This window comes from Aquarana catesbeiana, linkage group LG04 (genome assembly GCF_042186555.1).
Source record: "Aquarana catesbeiana isolate 2022-GZ linkage group LG04, ASM4218655v1, whole genome shotgun sequence".
NCBI classification, from domain to species: domain Eukaryota; kingdom Metazoa; phylum Chordata; class Amphibia; order Anura; family Ranidae; genus Aquarana; species Aquarana catesbeiana.
Window position 1 is genome coordinate 458,374,129 of NC_133327.1, and position 26,758 is coordinate 458,400,886.

At 43.5% G+C, this 26,758-nt stretch overlaps 1 protein-coding gene across 3 annotated transcripts in view; it reads left to right on the plus strand.

Moving 5' to 3' along the window:
* Positions 1-26,758, plus strand: part of KIF25 (kinesin family member 25) — a 161,928-nt gene that overhangs the window by 33,528 nt on the left and 101,642 nt on the right. For all 3 annotated transcript variants that reach the window (XR_012243938.1, XM_073627535.1, XM_073627536.1), the window contains one exon: positions 1,733-1,836. Coding sequence is in view for 2 of the 3 variants with exons in the window: in XM_073627535.1 (XP_073483636.1) it covers positions 1,733-1,836 (104 nt within the window). In the remaining variant the exon portion in view is untranslated. The remainder of the gene's footprint in view (positions 1-1,732; positions 1,837-26,758) is intronic.

The following is a 26,758-nucleotide window of genomic DNA, read 5'->3' on the forward strand; positions in this document are numbered from 1 at the left end:
GGAGAGAGAGAGCCAGGAGCCCGGGAAAGCTTTCAGGGAAGTACACCCAGGACTCCAGAGGGAGAGGCAGTGCTGAGAGAACACCATCAGAGAGAGAACCCCGCTGCCCTGCGCCACCAGAGGGAAAGCCACACAGCCTAGCGCCATCCCTGGCAGAGAAAAGAATGGAGTCATTGCCAGAATACAGATCTGGGTGCTACCCAGCGGAGTTGCCACGGGCAATTCAGAGTGAGCTGACTCCTGATCAGAGGAACCGTTGCTGTATCGCTGGGTCAGGTGAGAGGGCCGATCGGCCATTATCTACTAACGTCCATAGGAACTGCAGTCTCTGACCATCCCCTGTATTATATCTTCAGTCTCTGACCATCTCCTGTATTATATCTGCACTCTCTGACCATCTCTTGTATCATGTCTGCAGTCTCTGACCATCTCTTGTATCATGGCTGCAGTCTCTGACCATCTCTTGTATCATGTCTGCAGTCTCTGACCATCTCTTGTATCATGTCTGCAGTCTCTGACCAGCTTCTGTACCATGTCTGCAGTCTCTGACCGTCTCTTGTATCATGTCTACAGTCTCTAACCATCGATTCTATCATGTCTGCAGTCTCTGACCATCTCCTGTACTATGTCTGCAGTCTCTGACCATCTCCTGTATTATGTCTGCAGTCTCTGGCCATCTCCTGTACCATGTCTGCAGTCTGACCATCTCCTGTACCATGTCTGCAGTCTCTGACCATCTCCTGTACTATGATTGAAGTCTCTGACTGTCTCGTGTATCATGTCTACAGTCTCTGACCATCTCCTGTATTATGTCTGCAGTCTCTGACCATCTCCTCTACTATGATTGCAGTCTCTGACCATCTCTTGTATCATGTCTACAGTTTCTGACCATCTCTTGTATCATGTCTGCAGTCTCTGACCATCTCCTGTATCATGTCTGCAGTCTCTGACCATCTCCTGTATCATGTCTGCAGTCTCTGACCATCTCCTGTATTATGTCTGCAGTCTCTGGCCATCTCCTGTACTATGTCTGCAGTCTCTGACCATCTCTTGTATCACGTCTACAGTCTATGACCGTCTCTTGTATCATGTCTACAGTCTGACCATCTCCTGTATTATGTCTGCAGTCTCTGACCATCTCCTGTATTATATCTGCAGTCTCTGACCGTCTCTTGTATCGTGTCTGCAGTCTTTGACCATATCCTGTATTATGTTTGGGGGCTCTTTCTAACAGACAGCCCTCTGTGTGTGCATCAGAGAGACTCCCCTCCAGGTCTCATTAGTGTACTCTCTTCCTGTATTTTCTTTATTGTTAAGAGATTATGGGAGGATCCCAAGGTAATGAAGACTTCTAAGGGGAGCATCTCTGTGTTTGAGGCATTGCCATAGAAACATTTGTAAAGGGGAGGGGTTGGTAAGATGACCATGCCCATGTGGGGGGGCGCCAGAAATATTTCTGCACCTAGGCGTCTGTGACCCTAGGATCTGCCCTGCGTGTAGGGCAGCTCATTCATTTCAGTGAGCTGCCCTATGTGCAAAAAAGGGGAAGAGAAGTACCTGACTCTTCCAAAAACATGCTGCACCAAAACACATGGTGACATCTACCCACTGACCTAACTAAAGTGTCAATTGAATTTAAATTAATAATACATAAGTTTCAATGCCCTGCTCAAAGTTGTGTTGTTTTGTGTAAGGCATGTTATGGTTGATTAAATGTATTTTTTATTTTTAGGTATGACTGAAAAAATACTAATGCTTGAAAGATCTTTGAGAGAAGTTAATGAAAAGTACAACACTGAAAAAGAGAGGAGGAAGATAATGCACAATAACTTAATAGTAGGTAGTTGGTTCAAAATCTTGTATTTTACAGAAATGTTTTATTCATTGAATGGTGCTGTTATTAGTTTTATTGCAGCAAGTTGTAGACTTTTGGGGATATGAGGTCACTAAAAAAAAAAAACTTAGTTTTTTTTTTTATTTATTTACAGTAAGTACCTTGGGAGTACACAGTGGGCTTTCTCCACCATTGCTGCCACTGTACCCTATAATATCATTGGGACTGACTGCCACTTGACAGCTGGGTCCAGGTCACTGATGCGGATGCATAGACAGTGGTTTCTGTGTAAATGAATCCTGAAACAACAATATTGTTGATATGTTCTTTTGTTTGTAGATTAAAGGAGTCTTTATTAAACTTGTAAAACAATTCACTGTGCTTTGCGCCAGAAACATAATTTTAGCATAGTTATAAAGAGGACAAACACAAGATAACATTTGCACTTCTAATCTACAGTAACACTAAAAACTAACAACAAACTAGAATTTTTTTTATGTTTAGCTTTGTCTGTCCCAAAAAAAAAGATAGATATTGTTCTTGTCCAAGGGGATATACAGTTGCAAGGGGTCAAATAAAAAAACATCAAAATGGTAATAATTAGATAGTAAAAGGTGCTGTGCTGTTGTATTCTGACAGCAGGAACTCCTCTGCTGTCAGAGTAAACTGATGAAACACAAATTTTCCAACATTCCCGTACGAGAGAAACTTCTCATTAGATCAACTCCTCTGGTGCCGGAAGGGCCATAGATGAATGGAAATTTGTCTGGTCCCTGCTGAACCAGCCAAATTTCAATCCATCTATGGCCAGATTTCTACAAGCTCACCTCTGCCATCTGCTAAATGTTCCACAGAATTACGGTTTGCTCACAACTTCACACCTGGTCATAATCAACAGTGCTTAAACTGATATTAGAGCATTGAGTTAGTGCCTCATCAAAGGTATGCAATGCCAGTTGTCTGGTTGGAACTACAAGAAAAACAGAAATGGAAGGCGCGCACACCTAGTGCATTGCCAAAGATAATTTAATAATAAAAATGTTTTATATAAAAGTGGGTACTCACAAAATTCAACTGACAAAAGGCCATAAAAACAGTGCATGGATATGCACAGAACACGGGGTACAGCTAAAGCGTTTCAAAGGCGCACCCCCTTCCTCAGAGCTAGGTGTAATGCACTAGGTGTGCGCGCCTTCCATTTCTGTTTTTCTTGTAGTTCCTTTTGGATTACCCCTACTGAGGAAGGCAGCATCCACCCAGTTTTGGATACCATATACACCTTTCACACCACAATTTTATCTGACATCTGTTACTCCACACCTTGGAAGACCTATTAGCGCTGGAAGTGACTGTGTTTTTTGTATCTCAGTTGTCTGGTTACTTCAAGGTCAAGTAGGTAACATGTTACATGCTCTTGTATTTAGGGTTTACCATGTAACATGTTACTATGAACCAGTACTCACACCCCCCACCCAGGACAGGGATCAGGGGTTTAGCTCACTTACTCAATTTAAAAACAGTGCAACTGTGCAGGGCTTCACGTCTTTTATTCACAGGAATCTGTGATTGAATAAGCTACAAATCTCATCTTTCGCTTCTAGTTCTCAGTGAACTGCAAGCACTCTCATTGGTCATTGCCTCTTCCTACAGCTTTCAAACAGAAATCTTATACAGGCATACCCCACTTTTAAGTACACAATGGGGTTTATTTACTAAAGCTGGAAAGAGCAAAATCAGGCTCACTTCTGCATAGAAACCAATGAGCTTCTAACCTCAGATTGTTCAATCAAGCTTTGGTAATAAAACCTGGAAGCTCATTGGTTTCTATGCAGAAGTGAGCCTGATTTTGCACTTTCCAGCTTTAGTAAATAAACCCCATTGTGTACTTAAAAGTGGGGTATGCCTGTACAAAGGTATGGGCAGAAAGCTGTAGCCTGTGTCTGCTGGTGCAATGCTCTGCAAGCTCCTCACACCAGATTTGTGCTTTGGTGCCATCCCTTGGCTGCTGCAGGTGACTCTGTGATGCCTTCTGTTAGCATCTCCTCCTTAGCACATTTCCTTATTTTATTTGTTCTAACCTGGCTAAGAATATTATGATAGCATTTATATAAGCTTATGTAAAGAATGACATTTTTACTGATAATGGGGGGAAAAAATAGATGATAACTAAATTGGAAAAATACACCTCTCTTTCTCTGCTGCTTATAGATACAGGCCGACTATGACGTATCATAAATCTGGCCCCCCTAGTATATTATTATGCATTTATCTGGTTCAGAAAAGGCAGTTGGTATCAAAATTTTGAACATGAATATAATTGAATATTTTGAATATTTTTCTTTAGGATCCCAGTATTCTGAATCTTTAATTTAATACATTTATGAATTCAATACATTTATTTTAGTAATACGTAAAATTTGTTCACAGTAAAATATATGCAATATATACATTGCATCTTGATACAGGCGGTCCCTGGGTTACAAACAAGATATGGTCTGTAGGTTAGTTCTTAAGTTGTATCTGTTTCTAAGCCGGAACAGGTACATTTTTTAAGTGTAGCTCCAGCCAAAAAAACTATTTTTAAGTTTTTTGGATAGCATGGGAAGGGTTAATACCCCTGTAACGTTTGTTTTGCTGTCTGTGCCCCTGTTCAGAAGATTTCACCTCACTTTCTGTCCCAATGACAATTGGATTTTGAAAATTGTGGGTTGTTGTGGAAACAAACCTTGGTGATAATGCATCCATGGAGGTACCTTTTTCCCATGATAACTCTTACAGGAGTGAATTTCCCTTCCTAAGGGTAGATTTCCTCTCACTTCCTGTTGTCTCCTTCCGTTTGTAAGTAGGAGTTGTTTGTAAGTCGGATGTTTGTAACTAGAGGACCACCTGTATTGCATATTGGTGAAGAAAACAATGCAATACAATAGCGTCAGATCTGTCTTGTAGGAAGATTCCTGTTGTTATCTCAAACTAAGCACCATTAAAGCGGGGGTCCACCTATCTATCGTTTTTTTTTTTTTTTAGTTCATTCACAAACTTTTCTTCTCAGCATTACATACTCACATATTGTGTGTAATATGTCCGCCTGTGTCAGATTTCGTCGGAAAGAATAACTTATATTATTCACTGCAGGCAGTTTCCATCTTCATTGTGGGCATTTGAAGCCCACAAGCATTTATTTCCTGGATGTGGTGAATGCTGTGCTCCCAGCATTCACCGCTCGTTCCCGCACATGCTCAGTGGCATCCTGGGAAGCCTGAGACTAGCTCCCAGGAGTCTGGGAGAGGCTAGAAACACGCCTACTCCCACGGGAGGAGAACCAGGAAGTGCAAAGAAGAATAGAAAAATAAAAGGTAATTACGGCAATTTAAATTTTTTTAAACGCCATGTCAGCATCTAGGCAAGGAAGAGAATACATACAAATATTGTTCAAAATTTGGGTGGAACTCCGCTTTTTTAAGAGAGGGAAGTGGGGTGTCACACTAAAGAACCTATAGGGGAAGGTCATTCACCCTGAAACTATTGCTTCAGTTGTGTATAATGTGGTACAATGTACTCCCAGCAAAACCTTCAGTCTTGCTAACATTCGTTACTCAACTATAAACAGTGAAAAAATTGTAAGAGTTGGTTAAAAATATTGTGTTTCCAAAAGTAACAAGAAAGTGTTTCAAAAAAAGAGCTGGAACTGAAACTGGGATCTGCTTGCTATTTCTGTGTATGTGTCAGCTCAACCACATCTTCCACCTTTAATTGAAACTGGGATCTGCTTGTTATTTCTGTGTATGTGCTTTTGGTGATCTATGCTGCCTTCAAATTCTTTACCTCTGTCCATATCACCGTGATATTTATTTTAATTTATTATTGTCTATACCTAAATTATGAGCTGTTCTTATCTTTTTGACCATGACTCTTCTGCTCTCTTGCTGTGTCTTGTAGTCAGCCTTTGGTGTGAGAAGTTCATTCTGTTAGCCATGTGTTCCTCCTATGCGATCCTGACTAATTAATTGCCAATACCCCCGCCCAAACTCAGTATAAATTTAGGCCTTTTCTAGGGGATGCACAGCCAGGGGTTTGCACAGGCAGGGATTGCATAGGCAACTATCATCTTGGATAAACTATTCATAATGGATTAAGTATTACACTTCGGCTTAACAATTCAGCGAATGCACAAAGCGAAAATCCACAACAGACTTTGGCAGAACACTAAACAGACTACAGGTGGGCGGAGCCAGCGCACAGCATGTGAGGACGTCTTGAGAGGAGCTCTCCCTGCAGATTCCACATCCTGACCTAATCCTGTGAGCAAAAGCCGGCATTTTGCCCTGAACTGCTGGGGCATGAGTGGCGGACCCTCTGGAGAGCCTCAGGGGATGGTGAAATATGGGCCTCCGTGGCCAAAAACACCGGGGGAGAGACTGGCCCGTTATGCCTGGGGCTCTCAAGATGGCGCCGGGCAGAGAGGAGGATGAGGAATGGCCGCCGCTCCAGCAGCAGCATGAGGACACAGAAAGACCACAACTTGCTTCCTCTGGTCGGGTGAGTCCCAGAACACAGAGAGACCGCACTATACGCAGGGGGAGATCACTGGACAGGGACGATGTGCTCATACATGATGCAGGCAGGGCCCTGGAGGAGGAGGGAGAACCGTCTCTTAAGCAAATAATGGATGCCATACAGGGGTGTCAAACTAAGCTGCTAGATCATTTTGGGGAACTGCAAATGGAATTCTCCTTCATGAAACACGATATGCAGAAGCTTAGAGAAAAGGCCCAGGCTACTGATCATCACATTGCTGCTCTGGAGGACACTGTTAGACCTATGAGCACTGACAACCAGGTCATTAAAAAGACCCTCTCTGAGCACACTCTTAAAATGGCCGACATGGAGGATCGCATGAGAAGAAATAACATAAGGCTGGTTGGGTTCCCTGAAGGAGTGGAAGGTAGTCATCCTGAGGAATTCTTGGAGGACTGGCTGAAAGAGAATATGGCCCCTGGAACTTTCACTGCTATGTTTGCCATAGAGAGGGCGCACCGAATACCAGGTAAACCCCCACCAAAGGGAGCAATCTCCAGACCCATGATAGCAAAGATTCTGCACTTCAGAGACAGAGAAAATATCCTGAAAGGAGCCAGGACAGGTCCTGAGCTGAAGTGTCATAATTATCGGATATCTATTTATCCTGATTTCTCTGCCACCACTCAAAAAACAGAGGGCTTCTTTCTATCCGATAAAGAAACGGCGTAGAGAACTGAACCTGATGTACAGTATGCTATATCCAGCAAAACTACGCATTGTGGATAATGGCAAAGCACATTTTTTTACCACCCCCACGGAGGCTTCTGATTGGCTGGATGCGAGGGGACGACCGAGAAGAGGGGGCTCTCCAAGATCACCTTAAATTCCTACATACAGATAGAGAAGATGTGGGGGGATAAGGGATGCCAGGAGAAGGAAATATGGCGGACGCTGAGCTGATCTTTTACCGCCCTTTTTTCCCCCCAACCCTCTTTACAAGGTGTCAGGAGGCACTGACTGGGGCCCTCGGATGTGGCCTTATACACCTGACAGCCCGGAGGACTACAGAGGATCTCTGCTTGCTGCTTTCAAATGCTCAATTATACTTTTAACACCGCAGGAATCTGCAGGGTTTTTTCTCCTTTCGAAAACAAAGGTTTTTGGTTTTTTTTGTTGTTTTTCTAATTTCACTTGAAACCTGAGGAGTGGAACAAGAAGTCTTCCTCTTCTCCCTGAACACATATAATTTTTTGTATTTTTGTGTTGTAGGTTTTTTATTGGGGGGGGGGGGGGTTTCTCTCACAATTGAACTCACTCCTCACAGTGCTGGAGCCTGTGTGATTTTTTTGAAATCGCACATCCATTATAACCTCTTTTGGGTTAAAGGTTTTGGAAATGAAGTGCCTTGCAAGTTGGGGGCGGGTACAGGGTGGGGGAAGGGGGACAAGGGGGGGGAGGGGGGAAGTATTAGGGAAAATTATCATTATGCTTTGTGTATGCTGATGATTTCAAGCTCGTTTTCGATACCTGCTGTCTGCCTTATATGTTGCTGCTCACCAGGGCGGATGGGGGGGAGTGCTGGAGCCCTGGAAGATACCCTACCTGAACGTTGGGAGTGAGGGGGAGGGGGAGGGGGGTGTTTCTTGCTTTATCCAATATGGCTGTGAACCTTAGAGTGATCTGGAACGTCAGAGGCCTTAACTCCAAATTTAAAAGATCGCTGGTCTTTGATTATCTAAAAAAATACAAACCGCATTTAATATTGCTACAGGAAACACATCTGCAGGGCTCCAGGACTCTCTCTTTAAAAAGGGCGCATATTGCTGGGGCTTACCATGCAAGTTATTCTTCATTTGCTAGGGGAGTGTCCACACTAGTCGCTAAATCCCTACCCATATGTATTCATGCAATTAAAACGGATATAAAGGGTAGATATGTTATCATAGTGATAAAGGTGCATAATAAATTCATGACCTTTGTGAACTTGTATGTCCCGCCTCCCTTCTCCTTGTCTCATCTGGATGATATGCTTCAAGCGACTTTTGAGATAGCGGAAGGGAGGATTTTCATTTTGGGTGACTTGAACGCGGTGGTGGATCCGACAATGGACAAGTTGGATGCACCGCCAAGAACGCCAACACCACTAGCGAAGTGGATGTCAGCCCACGGCTTCTATGACGCATGGCGGGCGAGACACCCAGAGATTAGGGAATATTCCTGTTACTCTGAGACACATAAAACACTGTCCAGGATAGACACTGTATTGGTTGAACCTGAGGGACTGCAACTGGTGACTGGGGCGAGGTACTTACCTAGAGTGCACTCGGACCATTCACCTATACTGGTGGATATTGTAGTGGGACAGAGACAGGGAATCAGACACTGGAGGATGGAGGCTAGTTGGTTACAGGAGGAATATGTTAAAATTAAATGTAATGAGACTATTCAGCTGTTCTGGAAGGAAAATAAGGAAGCTGGCTCAGATCTAATAAAGTGGGAGGCATTCAAAGCTACTCTACGAGGGGTGTTCATGGCGGAGGTGGGTAGCTTCAAGAAGCAACTAGCCTCTTCAGTCATGGACAGGGAACGAGAGGTATCCCTAGCTGAGGCAGAATACGTTAGGTGACCAACTAGGGAGGGTTTGTGTACTCTCCAGGATAAGACACGGGCATACAAGGAAATACTGACTGACCAGACTACCAAACTCAGACTTGTGCAACGTAGACGCATCTTTGAATTTGGGGACAAAAATAGTAGACTGTTGGCATATTTGGCACGACCAGAATACACACCCATATGTATAACAAGTATCTATGGCCAAGGTGGGGTAGAGGTGAGTGATTCCGAGGGTGTGCTACAGGTCTTTGTCCATTTTACAAAGAACTTTACAAGTCATGCACCCCACCGGGAGATAACACTCTAGAAAATTATCTGAATGATATTGATCTTCCTAAGGTAACAAATCTAGACTGTGAAGAATTGGAAGCTGACATAACTGTGGAGGAGGTTGCGGGGGCGATAGCTTCTTTTGCCCCTAGGAAATCTCCGGGCCTAGATGGTATACCCTCGGAGTGCTACAATACCTTTAGGGGTGGACTGGCGCCCCGACTATTGCGAGTGTTCCTGACTGCACGGCGGGAGGGGAAACTTCCTCCCTCTATGAGAGAGGCCTTGGTGGTCCTGATGCATAAAGGGGGAAAAGATCCTAAAGAATGTGAATCCTATAGTCCCATTTCATTGATGAATGTCGATACCAAAATACTAGCGAAAGTATTGGCGGGGAGATTGCAATCGGTAATCTTAAAACTAGTTAACCCGGATCAGACAGGCTTTATACAAAGGCGCTGTGCACAAATGAACGTTAGAAGGTTATTTATTAACCTAGAGACGGACCATGACAATTCCGGGGAGAGAGTGGTGGCCTCTTTGGACACCAAGAAGGCCTTTGTTTCGGTGGAGTGGTCCTATCTGTTTGGTCTCCTGGAGATATTGGGATTCGGGCCTATATTTATATCCTGGGTGAAGCTGTTATACAATGACCCATTGATCAGGGTGAGGGTAAATGGAATTATATCTGAGCCCTTCTCTGTCCTCCGGGGGACCAGACAGGGGTGCCCGCTACCCCCCCCTTCTTTTTTCTTTGGTCATAAAGCCACTTGCGGCAAAGATAAGGGATGCTCCCCATCTGAATGGACTTCGGGTGGGGGGGATTGAGGAACAAGTCTCCCTTTATGCGGATGACATGCTTTTGTATCTGCAGGATCCGGGTGCTTCGTTGTCTACGGCCTTCCGGTTGATACAGGAATTCGGAGATTACTCTGGGTTCCGTATCAATTGGAGCAAATCATCCCTGTTTGCTATAGATGACGCAGTGGCGGTCCCGGCGGAACCCCCCATTCAACTATCTCAGTATCTGGGAGTTGTGATTCAACTTCCCATTTCGGGGTATCTGGACCTTAATCTGAGACCAGTAGTGGAGGCTCTTCGTGAGAAGGTGCAGCGGTGGAGGAATATGCCATTGACAGTGATGGGTCGTATAAACCTATTTAAAATGATTGTCCTTCCAAAGCTGTTGTACGTTCTATCGAACTCGCCTGTATATGTCTCGGTGAAACTGTTTAAATGCATAGACTCCATTGTGGTGGATTTCCTGTGGGGAGCCAAGGCTCCCAGGTGATCCCTAGCAATCCTGAAACTACCAATAACTCGGGGGGGGGGGTTGGCTATGCCGGACATGAGATCCTATTTCTTCGCATCCCAAATGACATTCTTGCATTGGCGGTGTTTCCCCCAGATACCTAATGCCACTACTTTACTGGAGGCAGCTGTTGCCACATCTCAGGAAACATTACTGAACATCCTGTTTAGAAAAGAGATACCAGGGAGAGGGATGGGATCTGTTATGGCACTATCAGGTAGGGTGTTCCATCTTTGTGCGCAGAAAATAATGGATGACCCGCTATGGTTATCACCTAATTGTCCCCTCTGGTACAATAAATCCCTACAAGAGTTCTGCAAAATAGAGGATGGGCATGGCTGGGCCAAATTTGGGATTAAATATCTACATCACATATACCAGGATGGCAGGCTAACATCCTTTGCACAACTGAGGGAGCAGTTTGGTGTACCTAGGACCTGGCAGTTCAGATATACCCAACTGCAGCATGCAGCGACAGCCCAGTTCGGGAGGAGGGAGGTGAAGGTACAAAACACAGCCTTGGAAAGGGTCCTGATTGACCCGGAACCGACTAAGCGTATATCAAGATACTACAAGGAGATTAGATTGGGAGGCCCTGACCTGACCGCTAGGACTAGAAGTAGGTGGATGACTTTCATTCCAGACCTGACTGAGGAATTGTGGCAGGAGGTACTCGATACATATTTTGTATCGGTGATTTCCTCCACGGATAGAATGATACAGCTTCGATATCTACACCAGATGTACTACACTCCAACCAGACTATTTAAAATGCACAGAAGGGACAATCCAGAGTGTCATAAATGTAGGGGTAATGAGGGAACTTTCCTTCACATGGTGTGGGATTGCCCTAGGATAAGACCTTTGTGGTCTCAGGTGACTTAGTTCATATCTGACTACTTTGGTCTTCCAAACATATGCTCTCCTATGAGGTGTCTGTTGGGGATTTTTGATCAGGAAGAGATGAATACAAATACTAAACTGTTCCTTAGACTTCTCTATTTTGGGGTGAGAAAACTGATCGCTCGACGATGGATTCATGGTGAACAACTCACCTTGGGAATGTGGATAAAAATAATAAATGCTGATGTACTTATGTATAGAATGACATACGAGGCGAGAGGAGCCCCCAAAAAATTTAGGAAAGTGTGGTGTAGGTGGACTGAGTCCAAAAATACCTTATCGGTAGAAGAGGAGGGGAGCAATAGAGAGGGAAGAATATAGGCAATAATGAGGGTGGACGGTAGAGTGTTGAAAGAAAGGTTGCATACAATATTATGAGCAGATAAATAATGAGGGGGGGAGGGAAGGGAGGGGAGGGAGTCCATGCAGGGGGGGTATGTTGGGAGTTTGTTTTTCTCTGGTTGACACTAAGTTTCCAATGTTTATGTTGACTGTCCAGACGCTCCTCTTTCTGAGCGGTTCTTCAATAAAATATGATATATATATAAATAAATATTTAAAGGGGGGGGGGGGAGAGAAGGGGAGAAAAAAAAAAAAGAGCAAAACAATCAGATTGAATGAAGTAAAGGCATTTTTACTATTGAAAGGAATAATTGCAAAACATGTGTAACTGGATGTGTTATATGTGTAGAGGTAACATGTTATCTTCAATGAGATGTATAACGACTTATTGGTTACAGAATGTGATATAACATGCCAATATGCTCAATAAAAATCTTGTTTAAAAAAAAAAACAAAAACAGACTACAGGTGGCCTGATTCTCCATCAAACATTTTCATCTTTCATCCAGGCTTCTCTCCATCACCCATCTTCTCCACCTCACAGCTGATATATATCACCCTCACTCCTGTCTTCACCTTATTACTGCACGTATCAGCTCCTGCTAATTCTTAACTCATATCCCGATTAAAACCTGCAGGACACTGGGACATGTCCCCCCCACATAAATCACACTCCCAAATCACCTCTCTCACCCTTCTGCTTCTCCTAACTTCTGGAGATATTTCCCCAAATCCTGGACCGCCATCATTTACCTTTGTCCAACATACCCAGCACCCCCCATCCTCTGATAGCAGCCACAATCCACACAATCTCATGTCTATTCCTCTTCAGCCTAGAACCAGCCTCCCCTTCTCCTGTGCCCACTCTCATTAACACCCTCTCACGCAGTCCCCATCAACTCTTTTCTACCTTTACCACTCTACTTCCTCCTCCATTACCTCCACCCACTAACTTACTCACTGCCCAGGAGATTGTTAATCACTACAAAAATAAGATTGAGACAATTCGTCTTGAGATCTCTGCTCTACAGATATCTCCCTCACTTTACACTGCTTGTCATTCTGCACAATCAATACTTCCCTCTTTTAACCCAGCTACTATAGAGGAAGTCACTAAACTTTTTTCTAATGCCCACCTAACCTCCTGCCCCCTGGACCCTGTTCCTTCTCAAATACTACGGTCACAATCTGACTCTATCCTTCACTCTTTAACTCATATCTTCAACCTCTCACTCTCTACTGGCATCTTCCCCAACCCTCTAAAACATGCATTAGTCACTCCTATACCAAAAAAGGCCTCACTAGACAGCACCAATCTTAACAACCTAAGACCCATCTCTTTACTCCTTTTTGCCTCCAAACTCCTTGAACGTTTAGTCTACAACCGATTGAGCGACCACCTCATTGAGAATAACCTTCTTGATCCCCTTCAGTCTGGATTTTGCCCACAGCACTCCACAGAATCTGCCCTCCTAAAACTCACAAACGACTTGCTAACAGCCAAAACCAACGGTCATTATTCAATTCTCTTACTCTTGGACCTTTCCGCTGCCTTTGATACAGTTGACCACCCCCTCCTCCTCAAAAAACTCAATTTGCTTGGTCTCCATGGCTGCACTCTCGGTTGGTTCGAATCTTACCTATCTCATCACACCTTCAGTGTCACTTACAACTCCACTTCCTCCTCTCCAACTCCCCCAAGGTTCTGTGCTTGGACCTCTACTATTCTCGATCTACACGTCCTCCCTGGGTCAGCTGATAGCCTCCCATGGCTTCCACTACCATTTATATGCTGATGACACCCAAATCTATCTCTCTGCCCCTCAGCTCACCCCATCAATCTACTCACGCATCACTGATTTACTAACAGACATATCAGCCTGGATATCAAACCACTTCCTCAAACTGAATCTATCTAAATCTGAGCTCTTAATATTTCCTCCTCCATGTGCCCCTTCCCCTGACTTCTCTTTCAAGATCAATGGCACATCTATCAGTCTGTCCCCACATGCCAGAGTGCTACAGGTAACCTTAGACTCTGAACTGTCCTTTCAGGCCCACATCCAATCCCTGTCCAAATCATGCCGCCTTAGCCTCTGCAACATTTCCAGAATACGCCCTTATTAAAGGGGGCTCCTGGATTCCGATAAGCCCCCGCCCACAGACCCCGACAACCAATGGCCAGGGATGTCGGGAAGAGTCCCTTGTCCTCATCAACATGGGGACAAGGTGCTTTGGGGTGGGGAGGCCGCAGGGCGCCCCCCTTCCCCAAAGCACCCACACTCCCATGTTGAGGGCATGCGGCCTGGTATGGTTCAGGAGGGGGGTGCTCGCTCGTCCCCACCCCCTTTCCTGACCGGCCGGGCTGCATGCTCGGATAAGGGTCTGGTATGCATTTTGGGGGGACCCCCACGCCGTTTTTTCGCCATAGGGGGTTCCCCTTAAAATCCATACCAGACCTAAGGGACATCGTCGCCTCTTTCTGTGTTTTTCCTATTGCAGCGAGCGTGAGTTGTACAGTACCCTGTCACCGAGAACCAGCGCGATAGGATCACGCTGCAAGCATTCTCGCGGGCAGGTGCTGTAGCTGCCCTTGCGTCGCATTTGGTCCGTCGGACCAGCATACAGACGAACGGATTTCCTGATAGGAACTGGGTCCGGCGGAGTTCCGGCAGGAAGATTTGAAGCATGTTTCACATCTAAAGTCCATCTGATTTTCGACCGAAAAGGTCCGTTGGAAGTCCGATGAAGCCCACACACGGTCGGATTGTCCAACGGATTCGTTCCGGCGGACAAGATCGGTCGAAAAGTCCGCCCGTGTGTACAGGGCATTACTAACACTGTTTCACTTCCTCCATTAGCTCATCCCCCTCAGCTATTACCTTTTGTATCAATTGACCCTCCCTTTTTAGATTGTAAGCTCTAATGAGCAGGGCCCTCTGATTCCTTGAACCAAATTGTAATGTAACTGTAATGTCTGTCTTTATTTTGTTAAGCGCTGAGCAAACTGTTGGTGCTATATAAAACCTGTATAATAATAATAATAATGGAACAAAACTTATCATAAATGCAGCCGAACACCCCCCAGTTCGGTTCGCGGCGGAACATGCAAACAGGCAAAAAATTTGTGCGAACACCGTTAAAGTCTATGGGACTCGAACATGAAAAATATAAAGTGCTAATTTTAAAGGCTAATATGCAAGTTATTGTCATAAAAAGTGTTTGGGGACCCGGGTCCTGCCCCAGGGGACATGTATCAATGCAAAAAAAATTTTAAAAAGGTCTGTTTTTTCAGGAGCAGTGATTTTAATAATGCTTAAAGTGAAACAATAAAAGTTAAATATTCCTTTAAATATCCTGCCTGGGGGGGTGACTATAGTATGCCTGTAAAGTGGCGCATTGGGAAGGGTTATCATCACCCCTGTAACATTTGTTTTGCTGTTTGTGCCCCTGTTCAGAAGATTTCACCTCACTTTCTGCCCCAATGACAATTGGATTTAGGAAATTTTGGGTTATTAGGGAACCAAGGATTGGTGATAAAGCATCAGTGGAGACTCCTTTTTCCCATATTAACTCTTACAGGAGAGAATTTCCTTTCCTAGGGGTAGATTTCCTCTCACTTCCTGTTGTCTCCCTCTGTTTGTAAGTCGGATGTTTGAAAATAGGGGACCTAAACATACTATACGGCCTGCCCTAAACACTCTGTGGAAAATTGGGCCTTAAGTGTTGGTGGTACCAGAACACTGTAAGCCCTCACAGTTACTCTTGGTGGGTGCTGGAACGGGCATTGCTGTGAAATATTAGATTAAAAATTGTAATTACGCGCCCCTATTAAACAGGGGCATAAAAATTGGACCTTAAGCGGTGGTGGTGGTGCCCTGAACCGAAAATATTCCTAAAAGCTATGATCATGAAGATTGAGGAGGAATAGGATAGTCACTTAGCATAATAGGATGGTCACTCAGCATATGCAATCTTCAAGGGATCCCACATCCATAGAAAAATCAATCGGTTACCTCAGCATCAGGTGCTTGGTAGCTGGTGATCTAAGACTGATTCATTTTTATGAATGTGAGCCGATCAACAGAGTTTGTGGACAGGCGCACTCTGTGATCGGTTACAAAGCCTCCAACAGCACTGAATGTGCATTCTGAAAGAACGCTTCCTCAAGACCCAGTAACCCAGGGATGTTCTGGTGGAAAGGTCTCAAAGTCTGATCTTGCCCCTAGATATTACTGCACCATGTAATTCAGACGCTGGCGATGGTTGCTGGAACCGATCAGACCTGGGCGCTGAGGACTGAATAATTGTCTGAAGGCATCAGTCAGCAGGCCACCTTCTCCATCACTCTTTCTACGACTGAACGAAGCTTCAGCAACACATTGTCCAGCACCAGGAAATTGTAACCTCCCAGGTTCTGGAAATGCATTGCACAAACCTTTCTGCGAGGCCTCCCGAAGATGTTTCATCCTCTGCTCCCTCTGCAAAGGCTGGATAAGTTCTGCAACCTTACCCTTGTAACGTGGATCAAGAAGGGTTGCCAGCCAGTAATGATCCCTCTCCTTGATACCACGAATCCTAGGGTCCCTTCGCAGGCTTTGCAGGATCAGGGGGGCCATGCAGCGTAAGTTTGCAAAGGCATTCAATCCTGAGTCCTCTGGGTCACTAAGGATCACATGATCCTTAACCACCTCCTCCCAGCCACGTACAACTCCATGGGTTTCTGGGGACTGCAAACGATCCCATGAAGACTGCTGCTGATGCTGAGTGTTATCCTCCACCTCCATGCTGACACAATCCTCCTCCTCCTCCTCTTCTTCCTCTTGTGTGATCGGCGGGCCTGCAGGAATACTAGTATCTGGATAAAGGGGGCCTTGAGAGGTAAGGAAGTCCTCCTCTTCCTCCAGTTGTTCTGCCTCAAGTGCCCTGTTCATTATTCCAGGAAGCCTGTGCTCCAACAGGAAGACAAGAGGGACAGTATCACTGATGCATGCACTGTCACTGCCCACCATCCTCATGGCCTCCTCAAATGGTGACAGGACAGTGCATGCATCCTTAATCAGTAGCCATTGGCGTGGCCAAAAAAAGCCAAGCTCCTCTGACCCTGTCCTGGTGCCATACTCACACAGGTAATCATTGATGGCCCTCTGCTGCATGTGCAGCTGCTACAGCATTGCCAACGTTGAGTTCCAGCTGGTGGGCATGTCACAAATCTCTTTGAATGTCAGCCACTGGCATTATATGACCGGTGGAAATGGACACAGACTTTCTTGGCCTGCCTCAGGAGATCCTGTAAGCCAGGGTACCTGCTAAAGAACTGCTGCATGATCAAATTCAGGACGTGAGCCAAACAGGGAACATGGGTCAAGTGTCCCTGTCGGAGGGCGGCAAGGAGGTTGGTGCCATTGTCACATACAACCATTCCTGGCTGAAGCTGGCGTGGCATCAACCACCTCTGAGCCTGCCCCTGCAGAGCTGACAGAATGTCTGCCCCAGTGTGGCTCCTGTCCCCTAAGCAGACCAACTCAAGCACCGCATGGCATCTTTTTGCCTGAGTACTTGCATAGCCCCTTGAATGCCTACGGAGCACTGCTGGTTCAGAGGAGAAATCTGCAGAGGAAGAGGCCATAGAGGAAGAAGAAGAGCAGGGGGTGGAGGAGAGAGCTGTGGCAGAAACACCACTAGCATTTTGAAGGCGTGGTGGCAAAACAAGCTCCAACAGTACTAAACCTGCATCCTTCCCAGCTGCCAGCAGAGTTACCCAGTGCGCCGTGAAAGAAAGGTAACGTCCCTGTTCATGCCTGCTGGACCATGAGTCAGCAGTAATATGCACCTTACTGCTGACCGCCCTGTCCAACGAGGCCAAGACATTGCCTTTCACATGCTGGTAGAGAGCCGGAATGGCCTTCCGTGAGAAGAAATGGCATTTGGGAACCTGCCACTAAGGTACTGCACATTCCACAAATTCACAAAAGGGGGCAGAGTCTACCAGCTGAAAAGGTAGCAGTTGCAGTGCTAGTAATTTGGCCAAGCTAGCATTCAGACGCTGATCATGTGGATGGCTGGGACCGAATTTCTTTCAAAGGTTTAGCAACTGGGGTATGGAAATTTGCCTGCTAAAATCGGATGTTGGTGTACTGCTAGCAGATTGGCCGCAAATACTTGGGACACCTATTTCTATACCTTCAATCCTCTCAGTGCAGGTTTCTGAGAGGACTGGAGGTATAGTGGGGTTGGAGATCCCAGCTGATGAGTAGCAAGAAGAGGTCCGCCTTGTTCTTTGATGTGGGTCTTTTAAGTGCTGTTGCCAACGGACTGCATGGGAGGTCGTCATATGTTTGGTCAAGCATGTGGTGCCCAAGCGGCTGCTGAACTACTTGCTGCAGCTCCGAAACGGTCTGGCCCAGGCTGGAGACTTGCAGAGCAAGGGAGGTGAGCATCTTGTACAACTCTGCAGACTCCATGATGGTCAGTTCATTATGTAAGGGCTTACCTAGGTTGGAGTCCATGGCACAGAGACAGTGGCTTGCGAAAGTATTCGGCCCCCTTGAACTTTTCAACCTTTTGCCACATTTCAGGCTTCAAACATAAAGATATAAAATTTTAATTTTTTGTGAAGAATCACCAACAAGTGGGACACAATTGTGAAGTGGAACGAAATCTATTGGATATTTTAAACTTTTTTAGCAATTAAAAAACTGAAAAGTGGTGCGTGCAAAATTATTCGGCCCCTTTACTTTCAGTGCAGCAAACTCACTCCAGAAGTTCAGCGAGGATCTCTGAATGATCCAGTGTTGTCCTAAATGACTGATGGTGATAAATAGAATCCACCTGTGTGTAATCAAGTCTCTGTATAAATGCACCTGCTCTGTGATAGTCTCAGGGTTCTGTTGAAAGCGCAGAGAGCATCATGAAGACCAAGGAACACACCAGGCAGGTCCGTAATACTGTTGTGGAGAAGTTTAAAGCCGGATTTGGATACTAAAAGATTTCCCAAGCTTTAAACATCCCAAGGAGCACTGTGCAAGCAATCATTTTGAAATGGAAGGAGTATCAGACCACTGCAAATCTACCAAGACCTGGCTGTCCCTCTAAACTTTCAGCTCAGACAAGGAGAAGACTGATCAGAGATGCAGCCAAGAGGCTCATGATCACTCTGGATGAACTGCAGAGAACTACAGCTGAGGTTGGAGAGTCTGTCCATAGGACAACAATCAGTCGTACACTGCACAAATCTGGCCTTTATGGAAGAGTGGCAAGAAGAAAGCCATTTCTCAAAGATATCCATAAAAAGTCTCGTCTAAAGTTTGCCACAAGCCACCTGGGAGACACACCAAACATGTGGAAGAAGGTGCTCTGGTCCGATGAAACCAAAATCGAACTTTTTGGCCACAATGCAAAACGATATGTTTGGCGTAAAAGCAACACAGCTCATCACACTCAACACACCATCCCAACTGTCAAACATGGTGGTGGCAGCATCATGGTTTGGGCCTGCTTTTCTTCAGCAGGGACAGGGAAGATGGTTAAAATTGAGGGGAAGATGGATGCAGCCAAATACAGGACCATTCTGGATGAAAACCTGTTGGAGTCTGCAAAAGACCTGAAACTGGGACGGAGATTTATCTTCCAACAAGACAATGATCCCAAACATACAGCAAAATCTACAAAGGAATGGTTCACAAATAAACGTATCCAGGTGTTAGAATGGCCAAGTCAAAGTCCAGACCTGCATCCAATCGAGAATCTGTGGAAAGAGCTGAAAACTGCTGTTCACAAACGCTCTCCATCCAACCTCACTGAGCTCGAGCTGTTTTGCAAGGAAGAATGGGCAAGAATTTCAGTCTCTCGATGTGCAAAACTGATAGAGACATACCCCAAGTGACTTGCAGCTGTAATCGCAGCAAAAGGTGGCTCTACAAAGTATTAACGCAAGGGGGCCGAATAATTTTGCACGCCCCACTTTTCATTTTTTTTATTAATTAAAAAAGTTTCAAAAATCCAAAAGATTTCGTTCCACTTCACAATTGTGTCCCACTTGTTGGTGATTCTTCACAAAAAATAAAAATTTTATATCTTTATGTTTGAAGCCTGAAATGTGGCAAAAGGTTGAAAAGTTCAAGGGGGCCGAATACTTTCGCAAGCCACTGGATGTATGCTCACCCTTGCAAATGGACACAGCCCACGGTAACAAAGAGATCAGCTACCTGGGCTGTGAATCTGTGCACGGGGGCTTGACAGGAATTTGCCAAAGGATAGTCGAAGTAAAGTCGTAGCCAGGGATTCCAGAAGTCAGAATAAACAGTAAGCAGAGCCAGGGTCAGAAGCTGGAGTCAGTCTTGGAACGCTGTAGCCTTGAGCCACTTGGGGCGTGACCACGCCTGGCCATCTGCAGGGCACAGTAGGGACCGTGACACAACTGCACTAGGGGTGGCACGGTACTGTGTACACCAACACTGTATGTATTGTGTACTGTGTACGCCACCAGAAAAGTAGTAGCAAGTACACTAGGGGTGCACGGTACTGTGTACACCAACAGAAGTGTAATAACAACTATGGGTGTACTGTATTGTGTACACCACCAGAAAATTAGTAGCAACTGCACTAGGGGTGCACGGTACAGTGTACGCTAACAGGAGTGTAATAACAACTATGGGTGTACTGTATTGTGTACACCACCAGAAAAGTAGTAGCAACTGCACTAGGGGTGAACGGTATTGTGTACACTACCAGAAGTCTAATAGCAACTATGGGTGCACTGCAGGTATTGTGTACTGTGTACACCACCAGAAAAGTAGTAGCAACTGCACTAGGGGTGCACGGTACTGTGTAGACCAACAGAAGTGTAATAACAACTATGGGTGTACTGTATTGTGTACACCACAATAAAAGTAGTAGCAAATGCACTAGGGGTGCACGGTACTGTGTACACCAACAGAAGTGTAATAACAACTATGGGTTTACTGTATTGTGTACACCACCAGAAAAGTAGTAGCAACTGCACTATGGGTGCACAGAAGTGTAATAACAACTATAGGTGTACACCGCCTGAAGTATATTCGAAAAACTACACCAGGAACGGCCTGCAGTCAGATATAGCTAAACTGGATACAGTGGATATTGACTCGGTTAAATTGATGATAGGCAACTCCTATCCTCATATTGATTAGTGGTTCCAAATTAATAATATCTACTGCAGTAGGGAACAGACACAAAAGATACGCTCAGCATCTTTCCAAATTACTGTTCTGCTTTATTATGACGCAATTGAAGGTTTTTATGCACATGATTACGTAGGTATCACATTAATATTACAATTGTAGGTTTATGGTAACAAGGGGCGTTACATAGGCAGGCTAATTCTAATCAGGACTCGAAAGAATGTAAACATTTACTGAAAACATTATTAGTGCCGTGTGCACAGTGAGGGCAGAGTGCAATACATACAAAATACAATACAATTATATACAGAACTTACAAATTTCCATTACAGTCTCCCCTCTTTTGATCAATATTTTGATCACTAACCATACCTGCTATCACCTTTTAACCTGGAACCTCCACATGCTTAGGTGGAGGTAGTCCTGGCCAAAGAGGCAAAAAAAAAACTCCATTGTGGAGAAAATAATAGCTGAGCAACTTTTTCATTACAAAATGACTTTTCATTGTGAAGAACAAATGATTGATAAGACATATTTACAGAGTACTGGCTGTACACTCCTGTGGCCAGAATGGCCTTCTAGCTGAATTGTGGACATGCTGACTTATCAGCATATGTAAACACAGACAATTCTACATAAAATGGAAGACGTACAAAAGACAAATATGACTTCAACATGGCTAAACTATTTTTCAAATATATATATCCCTTACAATTAAAGTAATTGAATCAAAAAGTACCCTAGACTGTGATCACAAGAGGGAAACAAATCAAACACAGAGATTTCTTTAATTAAGTCATTTTTGCAGTGTCTGGTGTGGATCCAGGTGACTTTTCCTTCAAGTTTTGCAAAAACTGTACATGAAATAGATGCTGTATTGAGTCTCCAAACATTTCCTTATATATAAATGTCTCTTAACAATCCAAAAGTCACCTGGCTTTAGTTTTAGATCCTTCCAAACTTTTAGGATCTGGAATTAGGGAGAAAACACATAAATGAGTTTGTAAAAAACCTTAAAAGATCATCAGCATTCTCCGTGAGATCCGAATGGAGGACTTCAGCTGCTGAGACAAAATATAAGCAAGTGAGTAACACACTCCCAAACACAATCTCATAGGGAGAGAGTCCAACATCCCCTTAGGGGCTTGATAAAATTTAAGAAAACATTCAGGCAAAAGTTTTCTAGTTTCTTACTTTACTTTGTCCGCTATATTGTAGACAGTAGGGGGTGTAAAAATAAAACCTCAAAACTTCTAGTAAGGACTCTCCTATAAAAAATGATTTCTTTTGTTACTCTCTGTACTTTCTGCACTCTTTATTTACAAACTACTTCTGATAACACTTTTTACTGTGGCCTTTGCAGTAGCATTTGCCACTGGACATCCAAAAAACATGTCCATACAGACAAAATGCATACTCGTAAGATCCTGACTTGGGCATCTGGATATCTTTTTTGTAATCTCTGGAAGGGATGTTGAGCTTTTGGTAACACCTTTGGTAACAGGTAAAACAAGAAGTGGTATGTTAAAAAAACAACTGTGGTGAACCCTGGCTCTATCCCATGCTCATTTACTAAGGCAGCCATAACTGCTTGTGACTGATGACACGGTCCATGTGTCAAGCTGGAGGGAAAAGAGTGGCTGGCAGACATAAATTATCATCTTTTCCAAAGTCCTGTTTCATAAGAAGTTGCCCCCTGTGGACCACTTGTTCTTCTCGTTCTGGGGTCCTTAAAGTTGAATTATTAATCCCAGCTATACTGGGCCAGAACTAGGGTGGAATCTGTGAGTTGCACAGACCCATCAAGTGTCCGGGGCTGTAAATGCAGCATCCTTAGTCACCTGGTCTGCTTCCATGTGTGAAAGTTAATATGGCTACCTCAGCAAGAAGCTGGAAGGCTGAAAACAGCCAATCAAATTAACTTGGCATGCTTTATTGGTTTACCTGCCGAAGTAAAAACAAACTTCTGGCCCTTCAAATGGAACCAAAAGCTCTCTATATCTCGACTATCTATATAAATATACACTCTTTTTATAGCTCACAGGATTTGCTAAAACATGGAGCTCTGCTTCTTGAGCTGGGGAAAAATCATCCAATGACTTTGAATACAGAGTATCCTTCTGGGTGATAAACTGCATACTTAAATCTACAAAAAATGTAATATCTGGGTCTTCAGGGAGTGTGTCCTGCACTGGACTCACAGCAGCTGATTCCTATGTCATCAATTTAACACATGCGTCTTTTCCTTTCTTTTGAATAAATGTACGCATTTTTCATTGTTAGATTTGTACATAAACAAACTCATATTTTAAACCTTTCATTAGACAAACATTTAGTTAGCTGTAAATTTGCTGCACAGAATGTCGGACCATTGACCAAAACAATATCTAACTTTGTCTAATAGCACCTTTGCATAAAAGCTACAGCTCTGATATATCGGGGTGAACCCTTCATTACTGGGTCCAGCTTGCATAAATATATTACAATGTCTTTTTTTCTATCACACTATTTGTGTAAGAACTCCAGTTTCATGTTTCAAAAGACAACTTTTTCCTGGCAATATTATAATAAATGATAACAATACCCTGCGGTCATGGAGAGATGTCCATAAATCCAAAACTATTCTGCTTATACCACTGTACTTTACAAGAAAAAGGGGCACATCATTTCACAATCCACACATTCTGCTTTGGATTTCAAAAATAAAAATAAATAAAAACAAAAGGACCAATCTGTTTGATGGACCAGAAAGCATCAAAAACTATAAAACAACTGGCTGCAGGTGGCATCTATCCTAACAGGGTGTGTGGACTTGATGTGATGGGTCTGTTATATTTAAATTTTATTTATTATTACTCTTACATCATGGACCGCACATCAAGTTATTATCAAGAACCTTGAAATTTCATTATTGTAGAAGAACTTCTTATGTATTCCATCCATCTTGGCTTTGTTAAATATTATGGCAGCTTTATTCAAAATAACAACCTCATCTTAATCTTTTTTTTCTCTCAATAAGGGCTTATTGTATAAATGTAAAATTACAAAATTGTTATCTTAATCTAAACTAATCCCATTTTTACACATTTCCCCAATAACCTGGATTTCATTTCCAACCAAAGGTTGTCTAAACCAGTTTCATTATATCTATATAATTGTTAAACTCATATTAGAAATTAATACTCATTATTACTTAATTTTACTTAATTTCCCTTTTTTAAATGCACTGTTTCCACTATCAAAGGATATTCAATTTGTGTAATACACGGTTAAATGTAACCTTCATTTTACCATGTTTGGAAAACAGATTCAAAATAATTGTGATCACATTGTTTACCATTAGATTCGTTAACCCGGCACATTTTGTTATAAATGTTTTGTCTAAAAAACAGAAATTGGCAATGGTGTCCTTCCAGCTTATCACTAACCTCTCATCCCAGCCACATTTCTTTCATGAGAGCACAAAGGAGGGGGTCACATCTGCATACATGACACACACAAGCAATAGAACTAAAGGTCCCAGCATTCGCACACACACCAATATCTCTCTAAAATCGCTTACATTTTTCCCATTTGTACACAACACATGCATATCATTCTCTCACTTTCTTTTAACTCTTTAATATTTCCCTGCCTAAATTCTGCTTTCCTTATTTTGTTCAGATATCTTTTATATCTAGATTCTATGATCAGATGGGGAGCCACAGTGCTCATCCCATCTTCCCTCTCTGACAACATATAAAGTATTCTGTTTTACCTCTCATTTCTCTGTTTCTGACTTTTACTAGTTGTAGTGCCTGATCCCAAATTCATCCCACAACTTAACATGAAAATGTCTGTTTCTGTCTAGTTCTAATGTCACCCTTGATCCATCCTTCTCACATAGATAGCTGTTTCTCTAGCTGTTTACTCTGCATGATTCTTAGTCCCTGTGGACCTTGGTAACCCAGTTACCCATTGTGGATCCCTGTCCACTCTAACCATTAATCTAGGGGCTCAGTATAGGCGGAACCACACCTTCGGTTCATATATAGCGCTTCTCTTGCGCTGGGCATTTTTGAGGGTCTCTTACCCTTCATTCCCTTACTTAATTCAATGCCCATAATGACTGGCCAGTCTTCTCTCTTCTCTATGTGTGCCTATACCCTCTTGCCTCTAAACTACTTTATCTAGCAGATGTACTACATATACCTGTGAACAGTACTATTCTTCCCTTTCTTATTTATAACACTCCGATGGACAGTAGACAGGGACAACATAACATATAACCACCAATCAATACAGTTCGATTAAGGGGAGTAAAATAGGTACCCTTTGTCCCGAAAATGCCTTACCGATCAAGGAAGTCTGATAACTCAAATGTAAGCAAAAGGCTTACCTCAGCCGGCTGTTAATCAGAAATTCCCGGATCGTCTCAAGCTCCTCGTTTCGGATACTCAGGGTCACCTGGAATCCCCTCCTAAGGCAAAGCTCGCCATGCATGACTCGGTTAAATTGATGATAGGCAACTCCTATCCTCATATTGATTAGTGGTTCCAAATTAATAATATCTACTGCAGTAGGGAACAGACACAAAAGATACGCTCAGCATCTTTCCAAATTACTGTTCTGCTTTATTATGACGCAATTGAAGGTTTTTATGCACATGATTACGTAGGTATCACATTAATATTACAATTGTAGGTTTATGGTAACAAGGGGCGTTACATAGGCAGGCTAATTCTAATCAGGACTCGAAAGAATGTAAACATTTACTGAAAACATTATTAGTGCCGTGTGCACAGTGAGGGCAGAGTGCAATACATACAAAATACAATACAATTATATACAGAACATACAAATTTCCATTACAATATATATATATATATATATATATATATATATATAAAATACACTGCAGCTAACTGAATAACCTGCCTGTCTGCTCAATCTAAATGACACTCTCTCTCCATCCACGCCAACAACACATTACACGGAGCCGATGTGCAGGCAGCCTTATATAGTGTGGGGCGTGGACTTAGTCCCCCTGAGCTATAATTGGCCAAAGGCACCCTGCCTTTGGCCAATTATGGCTCTCTTAGCTGAGGGTGCTGGGATTAGCCCAGTCATCATACAGCAATGCACTGCGCACCTGCAGTGCATTATGGGCCGTTACGCACCGCTCGAATTTGGCACGAACGGCCCATAATGTTCTGTTTTCCACAAACGGGCGAACAGCCAGTGTTCGATTCGAACTCATGTTCGACACGAACAGAAAGCTCATCCCTAATCATAAACAATCATTTAGAAAACTATCACATATAGCAGCTGAACATCTGTGTTTTTAACTTCATGCAGGGAATAAAGTAGATGAAGTAGAGTAGATCAAAAGTATAAAAATATTTTACGTGAACCAAAATGGTGCCAGTTCCTAGGTTATAGGGTATGAGTAAATAGTTCAGAACACACACACTTAGTTGTAGTTACCTCAAGCCAGAGGTTAGTCATGAACACAATTCCAATGATAACTTAGCCAAAGGCTTTGCCTGAAAAGGACAGATTGAAATACCTGATTTAAATTTTAAGGACGGTTATTTTGCACTGATTGTTTATTAAATGTTTTGGCCATCGCCAGCAACTTCCATCTAAACATTCACAAACCACCTGGACAAGCTAAGAAGTTTCTAAAGGACCTTTTTATTATAGGCTCTACATTTTTTCTAATTTAGCAGTGCTGTGTGCATATTTTCTAGTGCTGGTTGGAAGCCCAACAGTATTCGGTGCACATTATTTGGTTGATACTAAAAGAGTAGAAGTTGTTTA